The sequence below is a fragment of the Orcinus orca genome, chromosome 3 (assembly GCF_937001465.1).
Source record: "Orcinus orca chromosome 3, mOrcOrc1.1, whole genome shotgun sequence".
Taxonomy (NCBI): domain Eukaryota; kingdom Metazoa; phylum Chordata; class Mammalia; order Artiodactyla; family Delphinidae; genus Orcinus; species Orcinus orca.
Window position 1 is genome coordinate 9,448,080 of NC_064561.1, and position 25,339 is coordinate 9,473,418.

General features: G+C 51.5%; 1 protein-coding gene across 9 annotated transcripts in view; it reads right to left on the minus strand.

The window, feature by feature from the left end:
• Positions 1-25,339, minus strand: part of NFIX (nuclear factor I X) — a 98,447-nt gene that overhangs the window by 53,400 nt on the left and 19,708 nt on the right. For 3 of the 9 annotated variants that reach the window (XM_033401270.2, XM_049708291.1, XM_033401273.2), the window contains one exon: positions 16,361-16,892. In XM_033401270.2, coding sequence (XP_033257161.1) covers positions 16,361-16,892 — 532 coding nt within the window. The other 6 variants (XM_049708292.1, XM_033401272.2, XM_004277448.4 and 3 more) reach the window with 6 other exon arrangements.

The following is a 25,339-nucleotide window of genomic DNA, read 5'->3' on the forward strand; positions in this document are numbered from 1 at the left end:
GGGAGCATATACACCAGCTGGGGAACGGCAGCCATCTTCAGCCCAGGAGGCCTGGGCCACAGGGGTCCCCAGGAGAGAGAGGGAAGGAAGAGCCAGCCACGTGTCTGCATCCGCAGCCACATGAGGAGCCTGCAGGCCAGGGCTTCTGGGGAAAGGGGAGGGGATGAGGGGGAACCCCTGAGCAAAAGGCAAACAATCTCCATGCCCCGGGGCTGCTCCCTGCCAACCTGTGCTACAGGGCATCTGATAGGCTAGCAGGGTGGGGAGGATCTGGCATGGGAGGAGTTCCCTTCACGGGTGGGCTGGGGGCTGGCGGAGGTGGGGGTTTGGGGGGTCACGTATGTTTTGCCCCTTCTGTCTATTAGGACTAGACAAGGAGACAGAGGGAAGGCCTGGGCGAAGGTGGGACCGGCTAAGCTGGAGCCTATGACCCGCCCAGCAGCGGCCCGTCTAACAAGGGGACCAGGGAGAGGGCTGCTCTTTCCCCATTCTCCTGACACCTCATTCCCATTCTCAAAAAGGGGAAAAAAGAAATTTGAGAAACCAAGTCCCTTTCAATCAATTAACCTACGGCTTCCCACTTGCCTGCCACATTCCTTCCAGCCTTCCAGAAGCTTCCATCACTCATCTGTCCGTACTCTCTCCTCATGATGCCCACTCAGAAGGCACACCAGCCACTCTTCCCCGCTCCACCCCTTTCGTTTAGCAGCCCCATTTCTGATTTTTATGCCATTTCATGCCTTTGCATCATCTCAAGGATGTGATGGGCCGTCGGCTGCTTCCCATCTGAAGGTAATTCAATATTCAAAATGGGTTTATGGGGTTGTATAAAACTATACACTGGGCGAGAGCCAGATGCCAAGGCAGATAAAACATAGTCCCAGTTCCAAGATTCCAGCCTAGCAAAAGAAACCTACAAAATTAAGTGCAAAGTGTCATAGGGGAGCAAAATTACCCGGCCCTCAGCCAAGCCTGGGTCCAGCTTGCATTCAAAGGGGGCCTTGCCCAGCTGACTGCTCACTTCTACTGAAGACTCTGCAGAGGTGCCCGTCTCATGACAAGATGCATAAAGGCAGGACCTGGCACCGTGGGAATTCCCCGCCTCTCCCAGGGAGGGTGCACTGAGGAAGCCAACACATGCCTTCAACCACCATCCATAAACCAGGGAGTAGGGCTCTGGCTCACCAGGGGCGTCCCTGCAGCCAGAGTGCTTTGTTGGAGAGGAACACAATTCAAGAGGCCTTGCCAAGCCAGGCTGGCATTTGAGTAATTATATTAATGAATCTCTGAGTTTCAAAATCTAATATTAGACGGTGGCTTCAGGACCATCATCCTCCGTTACTGTCCCACGAACACTCCTGGGTAGCAGCACGGCTACAACCAACCGTGTGTGTGTGTGTGTGTGTGTGTGTGTGTGTGTGTGTGTGTGGTGTGTGTGTGTGTGTGTGTGTGTGTGTGTGTGTTGTTTAATTTTTTTAAAAATGCATGTATTTGAAACTATGCCCAGAGATCTGTATTCTGGGCCCACTTTATAAACCACAATACCATGAATAAGTGAGAGAAATCTGGCCTATCCTTGGGGCAGGGGCCTCTCATTTGGCCATATCTCTCGGGTTGGCAATACCCTGAGGATTACTATTCCATGCAGCAATGGCCTTTGTGTTTGAAGCCAGCACTGTTCCCCACAGAGTTCCCCTTGGCACAGCAGGCAGGACTTGCCTGCAAACCCATGGGCCCTGCTTTCCCACCCGTGCTCATTAGCTGTCTCAATCCTAAGTCCAAACTCAAAAGTTGGGCTTGACACACACAAGAGGCAGCTGATCCTCTTGCTCTGGCTAACTCCCTGGTGCAGACCAGACCACTGCACCACCATCCTGGCCATCATCTGTGGGCCCTGTCCCAGGCCAGCAGTAACGATGACCCAGTTGGCCACACTATGCATGGTGTCGGGGCCAGAGGGGACCAAGTAAACTGCAGCCAGGTAGTAAACGAAACAGGCACTAAACAAAGGTGAGAAAGAAAGAGTTTGCTATACTCTTGTGATTATATTTCACGTATGCCGTGCAAAATGTAATCTGCTATAAATGATATCAGGTAGATAGAATCCAGATTTCTGTAAACTCCACATGCCAGAATAGAATTCAGCTCCCTCATCTGTTCCATTTGTGAAGTCTCATTGGGTGGCAGAGACTGGCCCTGGTTGCTGAGTCTGGGAAATGGGCTTTTGTGGAAACAAATTCTCATCCTGGGACTGGTACACTCAGGGGGCGCCATGACCCAGAGGCTGCCGTGGCCTGCTCAGGTCTATGTGGGAAGAGCTGGCCTGAAAGACGGGGGGGTGGGGGGCGGGGAGCAAGCACGTCTTGCCTCTCGGAAACTCTTTGGTAGGCAATAAGGGATCGCTCTTTCATGATTCTTTCATTACTATTAGTTTTTTAGTAACAGGCAAAGGATCCACTCAGTGCCACACTGCCAGGTGGGGCTCACTCTCAGCACCGTCTTAACTGCAAAGGGACTCTGAGCTTTGAGAGGGCAAAAGACCCTCTCAGAAGCCCCAGGATTCCCTAAAAAAGGTCTCCCAGCCCCAGAACCCTACTCACAACCAATCAAAACATGGAAAATAGAGCTGCAACAAATTCAGAGGGGAGGCCCGGCAGGGGTTGGGGGCCTCCGCTAGCAGAGGCAAGGGATGGCCGTCGTAAGGAGAGACACACAGGTTCTGCTCACCCACCTCCAAGGCAGGGCTTCTCAGTCTCACCACTACAGACAATCCATGACTTTTGATGGTCTGACTCACAATTTTTGACTTTACGTGGTGCAAAGCAACACGCGTTCACTAGAAACCATACTTCAAATTTTAAATTATAATCTTTTCCTGGGCTAGCGATATGCAGTACGATACTCTGATACTCCCTTGTGATTCTGGGCAGCAGCAGCGATCCACAGCTCCCAGTCAGACAGGCAATCAGGAGGGTAAACAGCCGATGCACTTATAACCATTCTGCACCCATACAGTCACTCTGTTTTTCACTTTCAGTACAATATTCTGTAAATTACGTGAGCTATTCAGCACTTTTTTATAAAATAGGCTTTGTTAGATGGTTTTGCCCAACCGTAGGCTAATGGAAGTGTTCTGAGGACGTTTAAGGTAGGCTAGGCTGAGCTATGACGTGGGTTAGTATATTAAATGCATTTCTGACTTAACAGTGTTTTCAATTTATGACGGGTTTATCGGGATGTAACCCCACTGTAGGTTGAGGAAGATCTATAGTGACATTAGGGGCCAGGTGATTCCTTCTTGAGAGAATGTCCTGTGCACTGGCCTTGACTCACTAGATGCCAACAGCACCCTCCCCTGGTTGTGACAACCAAAAGCGTCTATGGACATTGCCAAATGTTCCCTGAGAGGCAAAACTGCCCCTGGTTAAAAACTGCTGTTCTAGGATGACCAACCATCCTGGTTTTCAGGGGACAAAGGGCTTTCTTTGGGAAGAGGGACTTTCAGTGCTGAAACTAGGAGACTCGTGGGCAAACTGGGACAAGTAGGTCACCCACCCTCCCTCCCAACTAACTTTAATCCCTCTACCTACCATCAAAACACATTTCCGGGACTTCCCTGGTGGCGCAGAGGTTAAGAATCCGCCTGCCAATGCGGGGGACACGGGTTCGAGCCCTGGTCTGGGAAGATCCCACGTGCCATGGAGCAACTAAGCCCGTGTGCCACAACTACTGAGCCTGCACTCTAGAGCCCGCGAGCGACAACTGCTGAGCCCGCGTGCCACAACTACTGAAGCCCGAGCACCTAGAGCCCGTGCTCTGCAACAAGAGAAGCCACCACAATGAGAAGCCCGCGCACCACAACGAAGAGTAGCCCTGCGCGCCGCAGCTAGAGAGAAAGCCCGTGCGCAGCAACGAAGAGCCAACGCAGCCAAAAAATAAATAAATAAATTTATTTTTTAAAAGAAACAAAAAAACCCACACATTTCCTCGGGACTTCCCTGGCAGTCCAGTGGTTAAGACTCCGTGCTTCCAAAGCAGGGGGTGCAGGTTCGATCCCTGGTTGGGGACCTAAGATCCCACATGCCACGTGGCCAAAAAACAAAAAAACATTTCCTCCTCTACCCTCAGGGATGTGAACAGTAGCTCTTCACCGCCCTATATGAAACTACCGCTCACACACCTAAAAAGATTACATCCTACCCTATAGCTTCTTCTGGGACCAAAATCTTATCCTTGTCTCCTCTTTCTTCCCGGGCAGCATCTCCCACAGCCATGACTTCCACGAGGCTCTCTGAGCCATGAGCCGAATTGCTCACATATTTCTTATATTACTAAGGCCAAAATTGACCTAAAACGTCTGCTAGGAGAAATGGCCCCACCCTGGGGAGGACATTACTGGGGTGCAGAGCTCCGGTGTGCACACATTCAACTCCCCTTCAGCAAGTGGCCCCAGAGCCAAGGAGAGATCACCTGGGAGATGGAAGGATGGGGAGACACCATTTGACTCCCCTTTTGTCCCTGACACTCGGCTGAGTCTCACATGACCTGCTGGACACAGGGACAGGACCTGAGACCCTCTAAAGACGACATGAAAGGAAATGGCATTTTCTGCCCTGGTACTGGTTGAACACCTGGGAGTCCTCTGCACAGGGGACCCCACTCGGTCAGCCCCAGGTTTGGCAAACCTCCCCCCCCCCACCAAAGCTTTCTATCCATTTGCCTCCTCCCTTTAAAGGCCTCCTTTCATTTGGTCCCCCAGGGAGCCATCTCGTTACTACAGAAACAATGACGTCATGTGGCTGGGTGGGGCTGCGGGTCCCTCCTACCACTCCCTAACTAGGTATCGCGCGCCTGCCTACATCACGGCTCAGAAATTTATAGCCCAGCGCTGGGTATTTATAAGGTGGCTCTGGTGTGACCACAGATTCAGTGCAGGGCTGGTAACTATTTATAGCCAAAGGATATATACTTATTACATGCCCCCCCTCCGTCTTCTGGGCCACGTGTTATATAACTGCCATTATGCAATAACGCCCATTACATAATAATTATGCACTAATAGGGATATAATCTGCAGGCATAATAAGGACACACTCGCCAAGGGCTGCACTCGGTAGGCCTGCCTCCAGGGGTCTCCTGATGTCTCTGCACACTCCACCCAGTTGAGAAGAGTCACCAGGTGTCACCCTACTCCCACTGTCATCTGCAGCCTCCCCTAGACCATCAGACCCAGCTGCAAAGCTCTCTCCAGATTCCCTCCTCCTGTCTTGTCCCTGACCCTGGCCTGAAGAGAACACCTCTGCCTATCTTTAAGCCCGACACAAAGAATTGTGAAGGGATAAATCCTGGAAGGTTAAGGGACACTCTCCATTTCAAGAAAGGAAAAGAGCAGCAGCAGTCACCCCTGGAAGGAGCCTGCAGGGTCTAGAAAAGCCTCCAGGACGCCAGGCCAGTTGGCAGAGGGTTGGCCGCACACAGAGGAGCACCGTGGCCCTCCAGGAAAGAGCTGGAAGGAGGCAAGGACTGGGGCCAAGCCAGCACAGTCAAGCAGGCCACTTCTCAGTGTCTCCTCCTTCCCTCATCACCCTGTGGTAGCTGCGCCTTTGGTAGGGCCCTTTGTGTCGGGCTTAAGGATATGGCAGACAGAAGTGTTCTCTTTAGGCCAGGGGCAGGGACAAGACAGGAAGAAGGAATCTGGAGATTTGGTGGAGCCCTGATTTCTGCCATCGGGGTTACGCTGCCAGCAGGAATGCCCTAGAGCAGGATCCTGGCTGCTCAGACAGCAGCACATGCTCTGCTGGTCACCCTGCTCCCAGGAAGGACAAAGAGAAACTGTCACCTCAGGGGAAAAGAGTACAGGGACATGGGCTCTGCACCTGGGGTGATGGGGGACACAGGTGGAATGGGCAGGGGACAGGAAAACTTAAGACCACAATGGCACTCAATGGAGCCAGTTCAATTAGCCCAAACATATCATCTGCTCTTAAAATAGATATCTCTGTATTTAAAAGTTGTTTGATGCAAAGTTAATTGATGAAAAAACTAGAAGAACCTATATGGATCTGGGAAGTAAGTTTCTCTCTGGTGCAGGAGGGTGATTTGGGGAGCCTGTCTCTTACATTTCTCTATTGTTTGAATTTTTAATAAAGAGTGCGTTTTACCACCGTAATAAGGAAAATCAAATAACTTCCTTTAAAAAGACCAGTGCTGAGGCTCAGGAGACACTTCTGATCTCTGCTTCCCATGCTGCCGAAACAAATGCCTGCTGTTCTTTGGGGTCTGGGGTGGGCCTGATGCGGTCAATGGCTCACTACATAGGCCTGGGTCAGCTGAGTAGTAAATCCCCTGTTCCAGTCCCCAGAACAGCATCCCTGGCACACAGAGAGACCATCATGCAAGACATCAAGAGGGATGTTCAGTGCGAGACTCAGAGGGGGACTCACGATTCCCAAGGGGAGAGGAGCCCCCAGATGGTTTCAGCCCAGGGTCCTTCTGCCCAGAAAGGGGAAAATGGAACAGGACATGCAGGGGAACAGCCAGGGCTCTGAGGTTCTGTTGCCATGTGAGAAAACGTAAATAAGTTCCTAAACTGGAAGAGAGGCAAGAGGTGAATCTGGGGTACATTCTGTCTGAATTGCTCTGTTTCTTACAGGCCAGAGGGTCTCAGCTGGGGCAGCTCTGTCCTCAGGGACACTTGGAAATGTATGGAAATATTTTGGTTGTCACACATGGGGCGGGGGTGGGGTGGGGTGGGTTGCAACTAGTGGGTCAAGGCCAGAGATGTTGCTAACCACCCTATAATGCACAGGGCAGTCTCCATGACACAGAAGGATCTGGCCCAAAAGTCAATAGCGCCATGGTTGGGAAACCCTGCTCTATGGGACCTGATTCCAATGGTTAAGAGGTCAAGTCCCTATCTCCTTAGCCACGGAAACAGGAAAATCTCCAGCAGTAAGCTAGCCTCTCTCACAACCCAGCCACCCTCAGCATATTGGAAGAGTTTTTATATACACAGCCCCAAAGTGTTCAAACTTTAAGAAAGGGGTAAGAATGAGAGTCTACGAGAATTCAGGAGCATAAAAGGCAATGAAGAGCAGATTACTGCAAAACTTCCAGCGATCATCTGGTTAATTAGGATAATTACATTCATTTTTATTTCAAACTGCAATTCCAAGCAGACTCCCAGGAAAAAGGCGTGACAGAGCAAGGATCAGGGATCCCAAGATCCAGCCGAGCCCGCATGACCGCACACCTGGACTTCCTGCACACTCTACCTGCCCTCCCCATGCTCCAGGATGGGGTGCCAAGAAGCTGAGCTGGCCACAGCAGGGTGGGGGCATCCAGCCGAGCTTCCCCGGTCTACGCTAGCATGCTGCCTCTCAGGTCAGAGGCAGGGGGCTGGCCGGCGGGAAGGGAGACCAGTGTCAAGGACAGGCCAGGCTCCCGCCTGCTGTTTCCACCCCACATGCTCAGCAGCTGGGGGAGCCCTTGAGCTGAATCACAGGCTAGGCTCCAGCCGCTCTGTCTCAGCTCCTAGAGAGCAAGGGAGACCACGGGGACCTGCTCGGCTTTCTCCTCTGAGACTCCACCAAGGCCAGCAATCCCCATGAAGTTCAAGGAATGGCAAGGCCCACGGAGGGAAGCCAAGGTGCTCAGTGACCTGAAACCTGGGGTCCTTCTGCAGGAAACTGATTGTGTGACCCAAGCGCCCTGACATCTCTGTACCAGGTTCCCTTCTCTGTACGGTGGGGATAATGATACCTGCCCTGCCTATATCACTCAACCATTGTGAGGAGGGAATCAGCTCAAGGCAAGCTGAAAAGGCTCAGCCAGCTGACAAAAACCAACTAATTCCTCACTGTCTTTCAAAGTGCAATTCAAGCAGGTCATCTTCCAGGAAGCCTCCCAGGTCCTCGAGTCTGGTTCACCAATTCCTCACTACACACAAACACCCCTGTCTGTGTCACCCTAGTGCACAGGCTCAGAGCCGGGAATGTGGGTTTAAAACTAGAATCAATGTGAGAATTTGGGTGGTTAACACACGAACAGGACTTAACACGGTGCCTCGGCCATATTGGGCCTTCAATGGAAAAATGGAATTAAAGGGAGGGATGGAGACCACGGGTGTGCCCTCTCCTCCACCGACCGGGAACAGAAAATTGTTTGGAATCTGGACAAAGGAGTGTCTCTTAAGTTATTGGATGTCCCCCAAATTTAAAACAAGTGAGGCACAGGGAACTCTACTCGATACTCTGTAATGAACTATATGGGAAAAAAATCTAAAAAAGAGTGGACATATGTCTATGCATAGCTGATTCACTTTGCTGTACACCTGAAACTAACACAACATTGTAAATCAACTATAATCCAATAAAAATGAAAAAAATAAAAAATAATGTCCCTGACCCTGGGGCAGTGGCATGCCGTGTCATCATTAAGACATCAAAAGTGAGGAGGGGAGCCGGAACACCCCCACCACCAACAGGCCACGGTGGCTGGTGGGGGGACAAGTCACTTGGGAGACAGGCCCACAAAGGGCAACCCCAAAATATTTTTTTAAATCCCCAAAGGGCCAGAAAATCAAATATTAGATATCCATACAGACAAAGTAAGGAACCCAGGTACCCAGGGCGGTAAGGCCCAGTCCAGCCAAACCCCCCTGCTGCAGCCCCTGCACCTGCTGGGACCCTTTTCTAATGCCAACACCTCTTCTGCTCAAACATGCTTAAAATGGCGACGGCGGCCTGCAGGGCCAGGCGTTTGTCGTACTGTTTGCCATGGTGCCCTCAGTGCCAAGAAAAACCTATCATGAGAAATGCCATCAGCTATATTTATCTATCTCTCAGCCCCCCAGCCTCCTCCTTCCGTCTGCCAACCAGGCCCTGCGGAGCCCCCCTCACCCAGTGGGCACACTTCCCTGTTGCTGACGCCCGTGACCACCTGCCCAAGCCTCGCTTTCCGGCGCTCTCTTCCCCAGCCCCTGCAGTCAGACCTCCACACAGGCGCAACGACCAACAGGCTGCACCCCTTCTTACTGGTATATCAGGGCGTGCCCACGTGTGCTTAAAGTTTGCACCCACACAGGCGTTGGTCGCCGTGTCTCTAGTCCCAAACCACAGGCACCGGTGGTCCTCCATCTCCTTTCAGCCTCAGCTCCCTGCTCCTCAGGCAGGACCGGCCTGCCCTCAAAGTCCTCCGTGAGCCATGGGCTGGGTCCTCTGGGAGCGGTACCTATGCTGCAGCCTCTCACAAGCCAGACATCACGGGGAGACAAGAGGCGCGGGGTGAGAGAGCAAGCCCTGGGAGGACAGGGTCTCCTCCCGGGCCTGTGTACCACTGCCGGCAGGACGCCAGCTGCGGGGTAGACCTCTCACCCTTCCACTTCCCTGACTGAGAGTGGGGAGCCACAGCCTGTATTTCAAGGTGCTAAGAATTTCCAAGGAGTGTGCATGTTAAAAGGACCCCCACCCCCTTCCCCTCCAACCAAGAGGGAATGATAAAGGGATGATAAAGGGATGATAAAGGGAAAACGGCAAAGTCAAGGTTCAGGACTGCTCAAATCCTACAGCTGTGACCAGGCCGTTGCTAGGGATGCGGCTAACAGGACAATGTCCTTTGGTGTCAGGCACTTCAGACCTTTCTCTACACAAGCAGCAGGGCTCCAACCTGACCCTTCTTACCCTCAGGCCTAGCACAGAACATCTGAAGGTGAATCAATGACTGTATCCTAATCCTCCAAACCTCCTCCTCTTGCTTCAGGAGGCAGTGCCCACACCCCATCCCAGCCTTCTCCCCAGAAGGCTACCTCCCGCCTCTGAGCCCCTAACTCAGAAAAGAGTTCCAGGGAGCCAACTCCTCTGAGAATGAAGCAACCCAAATAAAAATTTTAAAACCCAGAAGCTCTTTCTCTCCTGCCCCCTCCCCCTCTGCTGGCAAATGAAAACAAACAAGAAATCAAAGAGGCCTTTTGTGCGAGCACTGCGCTGACACTGCTGGGGCCTTTGAAAGGACTTCTGAATCGGACACTGAAGGATAAAATAACTGAAGCGTGGCAGCTCCTGAGACAGGGGGGTGGGGTGGGGGTGGGACCGACGGGGCAAAGAGAAAAAGGGGTGGGGAGGGAGACACCTTCTTCCCAGGGCAGAAAGGGAGATGTTTAGCTGTACCCTCTCTGCCCAGCTGCTGCAGGACGCAAGAACGGAGAGAGACCATGGCACAGCCTTCTACCCCCCTGGCCTACCCTTCCTCAGCACCCTGGGTCCCTGCAGCTCTAGAAGGTGGCTGAGATGGGCCCTGCCTCCTTCTTCACAGCCCACCTGGAGCTGCGCCTGATGAAGCTCTGCTGGGTCTTCCCTCGCCTCCTGCATGGATCACTGTTCGTTCACATCTATAGGACGGTGTCTTCTAGAATTTATCAGGAGGCCTTCACCCAAACCCTGCAGGCCACATGTAGGAGTCTCTGATTCTTAGAAGGGCCTTGCTCCCAGTAGGTTCACCAAATGCGTACGTATTTCATGAATAAAGGAAATTCAACCATCCTCTGGCAGTGCCAAAAAGTAAACTGAATCCTCAGGAAGTCCTTCTGTACATCTGGACCCCAGCTCTCCTGCTACAGAGTGGCCCTGTTTCCTCTGGGTGGGCAGTGGAGCACAGCTGGTCACCATGCTTGGGCTCCTAGGTCCCCTCCAGCTTATTCATGGGCCGAACTCTGCCAGCTCAAAGCTCAGACAAAGGTAGTTCTTTTTTTCCTTGAGCTACAGCTTCCAACTCAACCATGAGAGTGAGCACTCCACCAAGATGCCCTGCACATCACAGCCAGTGCGGACCCCTGGCTGACTGGACAGACAAGCTACAGACAAAGGGGATGAGAGCAGATGGTCAAGGGAGTCCCAGAATGAGACCAGCCCAAGGAGTGGGTCTGAGTATTTCTGAGCTCCTCTTTTGGGTCATGCCCCCTCCAGAGCCAGCCTGAGCCACATCACCCTTTTACACCATCCAGAACCAGGCACCCCACGTCACATTAACAGAGCAAATGTAGCCTGGACAGACCTCTCGGATATGTGACCTGGGCAGTCACACAGACCCTGTGCTTGGTTTAATGATCCAACTGTTGTCTCGCTGTAATTCCTCATCATTTTGAACTAGGAACCCCTCACTTTCATTTTGCACTGGGCCCTGAAAATTATGTAGCTGGAAGGCCCAGCAAATCGTGTAGCTACCATGGGATCGGATCAAACTTGGACTTTCCTTGTTCAATACAGAACGCTCCGGTTTAAGAGGGCCTCCAGAGGGTGATGACCAAAATGGCAAGTGCGCAAGGAGCCGTATCAAATGTGGGAGGCGTGAGAGCCTGGCAGCGTTTGGCCTGGAGAACGGACAGCTTCCTGGGAAGAGGGGTGGAAAGGAACCATGAGCCCTGTCTTCAGCACTTGAAACGCTGCTATGTTACAGAAAAATTAACTGTCACTTAGTTCATCCCTTAAGGCAGAAATAGTACCAACAGGTAAAGGTGACAGGGAGACATCCTTGGGCTCACGGAATCATAACAATTGGAATTGCAGCAGCTGCCGTCCACTGCTTTTCTGCTGTGTGCCAGTGTCTTCACATATTAGCTGGTTTAATCCCTTTAACCAACTTCTGAATTAGTTGAACAGAAGACTCTTACAATGACCAAAGCTCACCCTCGAACAACAGTGACATCTCTTCTGGGTTGCTCTGAAAGGCATCTAACCCTACATTGGTATATCTTGCTAATTTTAGGAATCTGGTAACTAGGCCCTGCAGTCTTCAACAGCCCTGGCACCAGATGGCGCTGCCTCAAAAACGCAGACCAGTGGCATTTCTGGGCCTAGAAAAAAGAGGCACGGGTGAAGTGGTACAGGGGCCTCAGGAGGAGTTAGGCCTCCGGAGATGGTGGCTGGTATGCCTGTGGCCACCCCCGTGCACTCACCCAGAGCCACCAGATGGGCCAGGCATCCAGCAAAGGCTTGGGGGACCTCACTGGCATCAGCCACATCCTGGCAGGACTGACGTGGCGAAGCAATGCCTTCCACTGCTGAGGAAGGACGCAGACGTGGAGCCCTCCCTTGGACCAGAAAACCAGTGCTCACCGCAAAGCCCCAAGTCCTGAAGCAGACAGCGAAAACCATGAAGCTCTTATACTGAGAAGGGCAACCTTGCACTTGAAAAAGTTCACTTAGACAGATCCTGAGGTGCTAATCCATTTCCTGCGACAGGTGAAGGCCCAGCTATCCCCGGACCTGGAGGTGAGGAGGGAGGCGGAATCTCCTTTCAGAGCGGCACACTGAAGAACGCAGGGGAACACAGCCTGCAGAGTCCAAACAGGGAAACCCTACCGGATAAACCATCAGGTTCCTTCCACAACAACAACCCAGAAACTGCCAGGAAAGAAACCAAGATGAAAGAGGAGGAGGAGGACCACCTAGAGATTATAAGACTTCAAAGATGGAGCAACCCACTGCAATGCATGGACCCGAGTGGGATCCTGATCTAGACAAACAAAATTAGGAGGTAATTAGGGAAATGTGAACACTGACCAGCTATTCGACCATACTAAAGAAATCGTTTTAGGTGTGACAGTGATATTGCGGTTACATTTTTCAAGAGTCCTTATCATTAGAGACATGTACAGAAATATTTACAAATGAAAAGCTATGATGCCTGGGTTTTCTCCTAGACAGCCCAGTGTAAAGCTGGGCAGCAGGGGGCTGTGGATGAATTGAGACTGGCCATAAGTCGGCCCTGGTGATGGGGGTTCCTTCTATGTGTAAATTTCTCTGGAATGAAAAAGCGGAGATAAAGAAAAGAATACCTGGACTTCATGGACCTCCACGGTGGGCCTGTTGGAGGGATCTGATGGGGAGAAGCTGACATTTCCATCCAGTAGAGCATCTTATTACTTTCAGATTGTTTTTCTTTCCTAGGACCGAGGCCTAGGTTAAGGAAGGTCTGAAGATGCCGGTTTACCTTCAGACTCCCGCAGAAGCACTGGAGATAGTCTAGTTGTGCTTCCAGACCAGTTCAGCCATCCTTCCTCACACAAGCATCCTTCCTCCTGGCCCCAGGCTCCCCTCTGTCTCCAGCCACTGCCCTGGGACACCCCCTTTGGATGGAAGGACATCGGCAGGAATGTACTACCTCCTCCCCGTGGCAGTGCTCTCTGACCCTGCTCTGCCTCAACATCCCCTCCTAAATGGAACAGACACACAGCGACATTCCTTCCCAGCAAGAAGGCCACCCTCGTGACGGGTGCAAAACACTCTGGGTGGCCTTTTAGGACCGCGTATTCTGGGAGTGGAGCTCCTGACGTCACACACACACACACACACACACACACACACACACACGTCCTTTAGTCCCTCTCAACCATGCCACCTCCTAAAGCTTCATGTGGGACAAAAAAAAAGCACCTACAAGGGCCATGGATGACAGATGACAATGGTGCCTGGAGGCGAAGCCATGCCCCCATGCTTACCATCATGTCAAGTTTGCTTGTCATCAAACCTGGCACCACCAGCTCAGCCCAGATCAGGTTCTTCAGCCCAGTTTGAAAGGAAGGAAAGCATTTCTTTTAGAATTCAACCTACCTCTTGTCTGAGCCCTTGCCAGCCCAGCCCCCAACCCCAGTTTATACTGGAAGGAAGGAACAAGTGGCACCCTACTGAGTATGTCTTTGCGTGGACATGGAGAAGGAACGTCGTGCTATTGGACTGACACTGTTTGGGGGCTCAGCCAGAAGAAGACATTTTCTAGCAAACTGGAGTGGCTTAGAGAGAAAGCCATGCCCACTCCACGCCATCTCGAGGCCACTTACCCAAGGGCCACTGGTAGCTCATGCCTCACCAACTCACCCCCACTCCTTCAGTAAGGCACCCTTGAATTAAAGCAATTTCAGCAACAAAAATCCTACCTTCACTGAAACTATCTGGAGTCCAGGGACTTGAATTATAGACAAATTATAAGAAAACATCCTCAGTTCTCCACTCAGCTTTTGTCAAGGAACTCGGCCTCAGCTGGGACAGAGGTGGCCATGGCTGCATGCAATGGGGCATGAATTTACTCATATTCTTGGGCAAATCATCTCATTATGGCTAGGGGGCAAGTGGGGGCGCCTCCCTTCTCCTGACACCTGCCTGGTCAGTCCAGGACCCAGGTGGCTGGTCAGGAAATGGTCTCCATCACACATACTTCATCCTACCTCAGCCCCATGCTGGCAGCAGTCAAAACTTTGGCCTAAAATAAGAGAAGCCAGGGAAACAGCTCAGCTACAGGGATCCAGCTACAGAGCAAGGTAGGAGGAAGCCGGCTCAAAAGGAAGATGAGTATTAATTTCATCTTAGAGGCCCTAGTTCCAAAATCGGAAGGTGCGGAATCCCCTCTCGGAGGAGCTATCTGATAGACACAAGCTCAAGGGTCCAAGTCTGCCCCAAGCCACTTCCAATACCACCAGGCACACACCCTCCCCACTCTGATTTGCCGAGTAGACAGAGAATCAGGGAATAACTTTTAATTTTTGCTTTGGTCTCTTTTCCAGAAAGAAAAAGGATGAACGAGGAAGAGGACCGGCAGTTGGTCATTCTTCGTGAGTGGGCCATGACAGTCACACAGGGCCAGGTACAAGCCTAGAAAGATCCATGGAGGGAGGGACAACAGGAGTTGGGGGGGGGGTAATCCACTGCCTCCAACCAACTACCAAAGCCACCTCTCAGAATGAGAGAATGAGCTAGAAGAGAGGCCTCAAATACCACCTTTTCCTCCCCAGAGTTCTCCAACACATAAACTCTCAGTGCTAATCCCAGTCGAGGTTCCACTGCTGATGCAATGCTGAAAGTGCCCCAAAATTTCCTTTCTGGATTAAGTCATACCTCTCCTCCCAACATCCCAAACAGGCAAGGGGGTAACCACAGCAGAAAAGTGAGTTGCTTTTCTTTTTTGTGAATGAACAGGAAGGAAGATACACACACACACACACACACACACACACACACACACACACATATTTGCGGGAAAGAACATTCACTAGAGTTGAAGTTAAGCCACATTCTCTTACATTCGCATGAAGAGAGAAAGAAAGGGGGAAAAAAGGGGGGGAAATACTGGAATGGTGGAAAGGAAAAAAAAAAAAACACAGAGAGAGAGAAAGGTTTGGTAGCCCTCTCATTACAAGTTGGTTGGGCATAATGTAAACACACTTCTGCCTTGCTTAATCACAGAGTGCCGCCCGTTTAGGTTTCAAAGGCGGCAGTAAATTGGGCGTAGCTGAGTGGAGGCTAAAAATTAACCAGCCATCTCTGTTTCAATTTGTAAGAAAACAAAAGCGGAAAGAAATTATAAAAAGGGAAAGGGTAGGGGGGAAAAAAAAGGAACAGAGGAGGAGAACTGAACCACACAACCCAAAATGCAGGGTGAAATTGGAAAAGCAAAGAGGAGAGCTGGAACTACTTGGAACACAAAAGGAAAAGGAGATTTTACAGAGTTTTGATTGCTTGTTTGTTTCTTTAAGACCTTCCACAGCAATGCCCACTCCCTGGCATGCCTATGCTGGGGAGAGCCTCTCTGCCCCCCAGCAGAGGTATGGGGGCTGCGGGCATCCATCCGGGGGTCTCGCCACTTCAGCTGAAAAGCGAAGGGGAAGGGACAGTGAAGGGCAAGAGCTCGAGGAATCTCGTGCTCATTTTCACTCTCTGTGAAATTGAATGACTTTTCTCCTCTCCGTCAGCCAAATCCCAGGCGAAACAGCTCCCGCCTGGGCATCTGGGCCTCAGAAGCTGCCCACCTCTGCCTTCTTTCCTCTTTTCTATTCATTCTGTCTCATATCCGGGGGTTTTACACGCCCCTCTCTCCACCGAACTGCTGCCCACCCTGCTTGTGCCAAATCTGGCGTTTCCCCAGGACTTGAGGGGACGCTGCAGGAAAACCAGTACCTGCCCCCCAATACTTCTTCTCATTTTAAATCAGAGCAAGGAGGGATTTTTTTTTTTTTTTTTTTGGTGGTAGTGGTGTTCATCACAAACTCTCACCATCCTGGATAATTCTGGGGCATCCTGGCCCCAGTCCTACGACCTGCAGCGTCTTTTGGGTAAGATGAGTCCTCCAAAGACGGAGGGGCACGACAATCAGTAACACACGGCAAATGAGCAAAGGAGGAAGAATGGAGAGAGTGGAGGGAAACAGAAGGGAAAAGGGAACATCAAACGTGCTTCAGGCCTCAGCAGGAAGGACGCACCAGTTAGGCCCATCGCGTCTATGCATGTATCGTTTGGAAAGACGAATCAACAGAACAAATGCCAGCCAGTAAAATAAAATGGGGTGGGCAAAAGGGGGATTGAGAGCAACCTACCCGGAGTGTGGACAAAGTAAGCCAGATAAAGATCCAGTTCTTTGATTGTGACTCCAATGTGATGTGGCTGCACGCACAGGCCGGGGTTCGAGCACTGGGGCGACTTGTAGAGCCGCTCCCCGTCAGTACTTTCCAGGGGGATCCCCTTAAACAAAATCACCATGACCAGGTCCAGCCGCCACACCTTGTCGGCCTGGCGAAGGCAGTCAATCCGCCGGATCTTGCCCTTCTGGTCGGGGTTGGAGAGCACACAGCAGGGGGGCTTCTTGCCCGTGATGGTCAGCACAAAGTCCTCTCGGAACTCGGGCCGGATGTCTTTGCGCAGCTTGGCCAGCAGCCGGGATGCCCACTTCTGCTTGATCTCGGGCTTCTCGCCCAGCAGCTCGTCCTTCACCGCCCGCTCCTCGTCCTTCGACATCCGCTTCTCGTGCTTCTTGAAGTACTTGCGTTTCCGCGCCTGCAGGTTGAACCAGGTGTAGGAGAAGGCGCGGACGTGAGGCAGCAGCGCCTCGATGAACGGGTGGAACTCATCCTGCAGGCGGCAAGCCGGGAGCATGCGGGGCGAGGGAAGACAGGAGGAGGGGAAGACGGGGTGAGGGGGAAAGAGAAAAGGAGAAAAGAAGCGTTAGAAGGGGGGCACAAGAAAAATCGCCTTCTCCTCCTCCGCCCCCCGCACAACAATTTTCTCTTGCGATTGTTCTAGGAAAGTGTGGTCTGGAGCTGCCACCAGCCTAGCCAGCCGCTTGCTCCCATCTCAGCCTCAGCAGCCAGACAGAGACACCCAGAGCCTGAGCACACACCTATTCTCTCTCTCTCTCTCTCTCTCTCTCTCTCTCTCTCACTCACTCACACACACGCGCGCACAGACAACGTTGCCGTCCACACACACACGCTGCTGGTATCCCCGCCAGGCTCTGTCGCGCCCATGACATCTCCATGGTCTATCGCAGCCTCGAACTCGTCTCAGCTCGCCCCAGCACAGTGTCCAGTCTGCACAAATGCCCGTGGACGCACACGCAGGGCATGCGGGGGCCACCTCACGCCCGGACACCGGTAGGTTTTTGGCCACCCCCAAGAAGAGAGAACATGACATCCACGAGCCAGCGAGCGAGGAAACGGCTTTGGCTTCCCCCTCCCCAGGCTGTTTTCATTCTCTTTTCTCCTGCTCCGATTGGAACATCCACCCCAGCATTTTAAAAATCAGATCTAAACCCTAAATATGTGATTTCAGCTTTGTTATCAACACCAATACTAATGTTAATCTCAGTAATAAGGAAGAAAACGCTTCTTGTTAACACAAATAAGGTGGTGGTATCAATCAACCACATTAGGGTTAAAAGCTACACGGGGCATCCTGCGCCCCATCCCCACTGACCCCTTCACCCTCCTTCCCACTCAGTCAGGTGACAGAGGGCCGGGCTCTCGGTTTTTGGTTTTTTTTCTTTCTTCTTCTTTTTTTTTTTTTTGCTTGTTTGCTTGTTTGAAGTTTAAATAATAATTGATTTCTGTTTACAAAAATAAAACTGGAAAAAATTAAATAATTACCATTGATCTGAAGCACCCGGCAAAGCCCAACGCCCGATTCTGAGCTTCTGGACTCAACAGAGTTGTGAGTTGGGGGCGGGTGGGGGGAGGGGGGAGGGGGAGGAGCAGGGGAGGAAGGTAAATGTTTTAAAGGGGGTTATTATTGGTGTTCTGGGGAATAGGGGCCGGGCTTGGGTGGATTCTCAAACCCTTCCCCCTCCTCCCCCCCACCCATGCTCCACTGCACAGAAGGGGGAAATTAATATTTTTTTTAAAGGAGCAAAAAGAAAGAAAGGTCAGGGATAGCAAGCAGAGAGAGGGAGCGAGTTGGTTACCACACACGCCAGGTAAACAAAAGCCAACAAAAAAAATTTTTTTCAGTTTCACCCCCTGTGCATCACCTTCCAGTTAAAAATAAATAAATAAATAAATAAATAAAATAAAAATATGCAAAATTTAAAAGTCAAAACCTACCTCCCACCCGCCCCCCCAACACACAACACGCCCTACCCCACCCCTGTGCAAAACAAAAACAAAAACAAAAACCAGGAGGGGGAAAAGCGGCAGCTGAAGAAAAAGGCTTTCGGCTTTGGCAGCGGCACAGGGGTATAAACTTCGAGCTGCCTCCCTCCGCCTCTGAGCCTGATCGCAGGCAAAGGGGGAGCTCGCAGATTCCCGGGGAAGAGGACGAGTTCGGACCGGCTGCAGATCGTCGCTGGCAGAAGCGTGCAAAAGAGGGAGGGAGCAAGGGAGGGAGGGAGGGAAGGAGAGAGAGAGAGAGGCAGAGAGAGAGAGAGAGGACGTGGATGGGATGGGGCTGTGTGTGTGTGTGTTGTGTGTGTGTTTGTGTGTGTATGTATGTGCTCTGGTTGGGTTTTGGATTTTTTTTTTTTTTTTGCTTCTTTTCTCTCTCTCAAACTCCCTCTCTCTCTCCCCTTTCATGCTCAATCCCCATCCATTTGCTTGTGCCAAAGCCAGTAAAAAAAAGGGGGGGGGGAGGAAGGGGGGAGGGAGAGAGAGAAGGATCCACCTATTTGGCAATGAGACATCCTCGAGCAGCCAATGGCTGCGTCCAAGGGGAGGAGGGAACCGGGCAAGCCGAGAGGGTGGGGAGAGCCCCCGGCAGTTGGAGACCAAAAACAATTTGCCCAATCGACAAGTTCACGTCTAATGAACAAGCAAAGTCCAGCAGTTATGAATTTTTCATTCCAGGCTCCCACTCGGGTCCATTTGGCAGCGGCCACCCAGCAAATCTGAAGGGGGTGAGGGGGACTGGGGCTGAGGAAGACACAGAATTTTTTTTTTTTTAAGCCAGAAAAATAAATAAATAAAGGCCTGACTCCGGGCAGGCTGTCGGGCGGGAGGGAGCCCCAGAAGGCCTTGGGGAAAGCAGCTGCGCCTTCTTCTCTGTGTTTTGGTTTCAGTCTCTTTCTCTAAGGCCCGCACACTCTTTTTCTGGTTCTATTTCTTTTTTTGTTTATGGGACGCACAGGGGCGAGTGGAAGTTTTCCTCCCTGGCCATACACACAAGCCTGCCTGCCGTGCTATGAATAGAAAGAGAAGAAGAAAGAGAGCTCGGAAAGTGTCGATGCCAGCAGCACTTCCAGGGCAGGGACCTGGCGCCCAGGGTGTAGCCACCCTTTCCCCCGGTCTGGCTGCTGCTCACAGGAGCACTCCCAGACGAGGGAGGCAGGCCCCCCCAGCACCTCACAGCCTCCCTCTCCCCAGCCCCCAGCGAGCTCAGTGCCTCCCTCGGCGGCGGCCCACACCCAGCCACGCACGCTCCATTAGCAGTGAAGAGGGATGCCAACGCAATGCAGCTCTGCTCGAGAAACTGCAACAGTTTATTAAAATAGCCTCCTGTCACAGCACTCCACTGACAAGCACTACACGCAGCCACAAACACAACAGCCAACCCCGGGAGGAAGTGACAAAGGCACGGAGATGGACACTACTTCCAAACACAGGGTCCTGCCTGTGCACGACCACCACCACCACCACCACCACCACCACCACCTCCTGAACTCTTGATTCTTTGCTTTCTCCAGCTCTGCCCTCTCCACTTGGTCTGTGTTTAGTGTTTCTTGGTTGGAGGAGAGGGAACACTCACCTACCTGTGCCCCGTTCAATTCAGACTAAAGGGCCCAAACCATATGGAGGAAGGTGCAAGAGCGTGAAATAAGAGCCCTAAAGGAAAGGAAGAGAGCTAATAAAGGAAACAGAAAGCAGGAAAGAGCTCTATCAGGAAACGTGAGACAACCTTGGGGAAACCGAGTCACCAGGAAGAGCTCCCCAGGGGAACCCCTGCTCTGGACCTTCCACCCAGACAGGAAAGGTGAACATGGGGGAGAGAAGCCAGGAGTGTGGAAGCCTCCACTGGGTCCTCTCCGGTAGGGGCCCTTGAGCAGCCATGCTTTAGGCCTTTGAGAAGCAGTAAGGAGGGGACAGTTATTAAAGAAATGGAAGAGCAGAGGAGGACATGAACACAGACAGGGAGAGACTGGTCCTACTCAGAACCCAGTCCCTACAGCTGCCCTCTCCCCAGGTGGGGCTCAGCCCTCAGCTGGCAACAGAAAGGTCACTGCTCACTCTCGCCCCTTTCTTCCCCATCTGAAACCCTGTGCTCGGTGGCCTTTACGCTCAGCGGAAAGGTTCGAGGAAGAGGGCCCCGGGTGTGACCAAACAAAACATGCAGCCCTGGGCTGGCGCTGGACCCAGACAACAGGAACAGTGCCGCTCAGCACCTGGGACCCCAGTCCAGGCCCTGACTGGCCTGACTGGCCGAGAGAAACAGTTAGAGGCGAGAGAGCAAGAGGCAGGTGTCACTGCAAGACAGGCCTCTTAGGGTGGTGTTCAATAATTAACATCACGTTAATAACCAGCTTGGGTCCAATTAGTCAAGGATATTAGCTGAGTAACATAAGGTACCAAACCCTGTCTCTCTCCACCTTGAGAGAAGCAATGTTACTTTCTAAAGATGAGACGAAACAAACAAAAAAATGTAATAAAGATGAGATGGTAGAAACTACAAGTGAGTTTATATTTGGCATGGGGGTGTGTTTTTCTGGTATTTTGATTCATACTAAATATTAGACACCAAACAGAAAACGGCCAGTGTGAGCCTCCGAGAGAATTCTACCATGTTCCATCTCACAGACCACCATGCCGGGTGCTAAACATGGGTCGATTCTGAATCCGGTGGTGCAACTGGGTAGGTGGCAAGGGAGATGGTGGATGCAAGGATCCACTTGTAAGTTAGGGAAACAGGACAAGATCCATGATTCACTCCTGGATGAAGGGAGAGGTCAAAGGTCGATGGAGTGGTGGAGAGACTGCACATAAAAGTGGCCCAGGAGGACCAATGGAGTGTCTCCATGGAGCCACAGGGACCCACTGCACCCCCTCAATTCTCCCTTAACAGGAAGAGCAACAGGCACTTCCCAGGGGAGGAACAGGGAAGGAGAACAATCATCAATTGTCCTTCACCTGCCAGTGGCCTGTAACCTTGAAGGTGGGCTGAGAGGATTCCCAGGCAGCACTCTCCCCTCACCCTGCTCCCACAGAGGCATCTGGCTCTGGGGGGGGGGGGGCCTGCCTGGGTGAGCAGCCAGGGTATTTCTAATGACTGGGTCTCTCTCCCTCCTGTGGGGCACACAGAGAAGAATCGCTCAGGTTCCAATAGAAACACTTGGCGAACCCGACCCCTACAGCCCCCTCCTCCTGAATGCCACTGATGGCGGCTTTCGGTCCTGGACACGCCCCTCAGAAACCCCTTACAAAAGGGGACTGTCCCCCTTTTGTTAAGAGAGTAGAGGCTCCTGTTGGAAGATTACCTGTCCCAGTCTCGGTCTTGGCTAGGAACTCAGATACTCTGCACCCTGCACCCCGATCAGAGCCAAGGCAAAAAAAAAAAAACCTCTGAGGATTCAAGGCTTCTCCAGGGCTGAGCCACCTGAAAATGTAAGGGCTCAGGGGATGGAGGGAGCAAGGGGACAGGCAAGCCTTGGAGGAGAAGGAGAGGGGAGGGGAGAAAGGGAATGAGAGAAAAAAACGGAGGGGTAAGGAGGCCAGTGATGCTGGTGACAGTAGTGAGCAAAAAAGAAAATTAAAGACAACAAAGAGGAAAAATTAAGGAAAAGCAGGGAAATTCGAGGGGAAAGGTATTTTCCCTCATTTAACAGAAAAATCCCAGAAGCCAGAGATTTGACTTTTAAAATTCACATGGGCTTGTAGTTTGTGGAGAGGAATTTTTCTGCCTTTGTGAGAGAAAGACCTCTCTCATTACTGTCACGTATATAGAATTTGATTTTTTTTTAAAACAACAACAGTTTTCACTGAAACATTTCTGAAATACCCATGCTGGTTTCAGCCATCACTAGGAAAAATGTGCCTCCAAAAGAAAAAGAATGAGCAGGCCGTAGGAAGAGGAGGAACAGGCGGAGGGGGAAAGAAGGAGAGAAGGAAGCCCAATCCTGAGAGAGCAAGACAAGCTGGGCCCAAAACTGCAAAGAGAGAGGACAGAGATGGAGGGAAAGAAGACGCAGCTGAAAAGGGAAAATGAGCAAGGAGAAAAGATAAGGACTCTAGGACAGGGGGAAGAAGAAGAAGAATGAGAAAGAGAAGCAGAAGGGGAAGAAAAGAAAAGAAAAACTAGCTAAAGTGACTGCTTCTAGCTTGAGAAAGTTAAATGTGTCATTTTCCAAAAATCCACAAAAGAAATGAGGCCTTCTGGATTATTTAAGGGAAAACAGGGAAATGTGTACAGAATCTCACTCATATATACAGTATTCAAAAATATTCAAGGAAACAAAATAATTTTCCCAGCCTGAGACGGGTTTTGCAACTGGCCTATACCTGCCAATAGTAAAACATCTAGACGCACAAGAAGTTATATCTTTAAAAACAGGGCCACTATTTGGAGGTCACTTTATCTTTAAAAAAAAAAAAATCCTATTTGTCCACATCCTGCTTGCTTTAAGGCTCAGATTTATTCTTTCAGACCCTGGACACATGCTAGTTTTATATATGTCCGTGTTAATTTGGATAACTGTACACAGTGCAAATAACTGACAAAAACCTACATAGGAATTACCAGATATATCAGGATCCATTTTACTACTGCATATCTGCAGCCTGGGTGAAAAAAGATGCAGGAAATTTTAAAAGGCCACAAATAGAGCCCTGATTAGCCTGTCCAATTCCCGGGATTTTATAATTCAGCGTTGGCCTGAACCGAAAAGAAGCCAACTTCGTACCCCTGAGATCTTCCATCTTGTCCCAAAGAAGAAGGGATACAAGAAAGCAGTGGCCCGACTCCCGGACAGAAATGGAAAGAGAACCCGTAGGCAGCAAAAGGAAGGGGCCGGCTGCTTATCTGAGAGGTGGGTGGGGCCTCCCCTCTCTGGGTGGTGGTGGGGGCGGGCAGGCAGGAAGGGGCTCTGCAGCCACAGTAAAATCATCCAAGAGTCTGGAACCGCCAAGCATGGAAACCAGAATATGCACATTGCGAGGAGGCTCGGAGAATTTGGACAAAGCGGGTTTTTGGCTGACTTGGGCCTGTTTTTCTCTGCCCAGGAATGGCGGACCGGACGGGGGTTTTCTAGCATCCTCAGCTTGCTGAATGGATTTGCCCTGCACCCCTTGCTGGGTCTAGGATGAGGCCTGCCTCAGAACCAGGCTGCACACTCCTATAAACCAACACCCACCCCCTTCCCTTCCTTTTCTCCTCCTGACTACAAACCGGGAGCGGTGGCCTGGGATCGGGCCAACAGGCAGCCTCATTCTGGCTCCGAACACTACCCTGCTCCAGGCACATCTCCCCTCTCCCTCCTGGCACTGAATAAAATCGGGCAGGAATAGAGGTATTGGGGGAAGACGATCTATTCTCTCTAGTGCAACTGGAAATTGTTTACTTTCATCCTCTACAGAGTATGGGAAACAAAACCCTAGTCTTTAATTCACTATTTTGCTTGAAACTTTCTTGTGTCACCAAATAGAAGTAAAAGCCGGGAAAGTCAGAGCCCGGTCGTCCATTCAGGGAGCTCTGTGAGGACGGGACCCTCCGAAGGTCAGAATGAACCAACGCACAGGACAGATGACAGTCAAGGGCTTCAAGGGGCAAGGGCAGTGCGAAGCCTGAGCCTCACCCACCAGGTCGGTCTGGAAAGTGTCACTCCATCGTGGTCAAGGGTCCGGGAAGAAGGAAGAACCCCACAAGCCAACTTCACAACTTTCTCTAAAGAAAAACTGACAAAAAGCATGGTAAGGGGAGACTAGCAGGTGAAGATGAGGTCTGTGCCCAGCGCATTGAGAAAATATCTGGAGGGCAAGAGAGGAGGCCAGAGCAAACAACAAAATGTTGAAAACTCTCGCCCAAGGCCCGGCTGCCAACTACTGACCCCAGAAAATGCTTGGGGATCCTCCAGGGAAGATGGTCCTCTCCCCTCTCCCCACCACTCGCCCTGCACTTTGGAGACAATTCCTGTGGCCTTCCCAAGTCCTCTTCATGAGCTCCAAGAGTTCCGTCAGGATGTTTTGACACCCCCTTGCTTTGCCAGGTCTATTCCCCCTGCCACAGGAGAGAAGGGCCAGGGCAAGAGGAGAGTTTCTCTGAGCTCCGGGTGCCCTCTGCCTGGTCTGCACTCCCCTAGACCCAGAGAGAACCTCTTTCTTGCAGTTGCTGTGGCAACAGGCAGTGCCCAGAGCCTGGGGCAGAGAGCTGGTGGCCAGGATGGGAAGAGCCCGAGGTTTTCACTGCTCGAGGGCTCAGGGGAGCTGGATGGGCCCTGTCCAAGCAAGCGGCTTCCCCCAAATGTACAGTTTTAGGAGTTGGAAGGAAGACATTTTTCAATCCCTCAAAATGTATTGTTCTCCCCAACTATTTTATTATCAGGATCATTGCCAAGGAAACCCGAGAATCCTTATCCCCCCGGTGTCTAGCCCCTTCAGAGGCTGGCACCAGGGTGCCCAGAGCTTAGGACCATGCCCACCCCTCGGCCACAATCCGTCCCTCACTGGCTCCCTTTCTTTCTTACCCTCTCTCCCCCTCTGTGTCCTCCAGCTCCAACACAAACTGTTTGCATGGGAAGTCTCCCTCTATGACCCGATTCAGCACACACAAGAGAAAACTGTGGGCGACAGACCCAACGTCCTAACGAACTTGAGTTAATTAATGCTAAGGAAGAAAAGAGGCGCCCTCGCTCTGTTGAATCACGGTTCACTAGCCCTTTCAGTTTGCTGTGGGTGGAGGAAAAAAAAAAAGAGGCTTTTTGGTTCAAATATTTTTGGGGGGCGAAGGGAAAACAAAAACACCGCAGAAGGGCCGTGGAGGGCGAAGCTGTCAGTACCTGCCCAAAGGAGCAGAGGCAAGAGCGGCCAAGCGTTCTCCCTCAAGCTTCTGGCCTGAATGGTGCTGGAAAGGCCAAGAAGGGGAAAGAAAAGGAAGGGGATTATCAA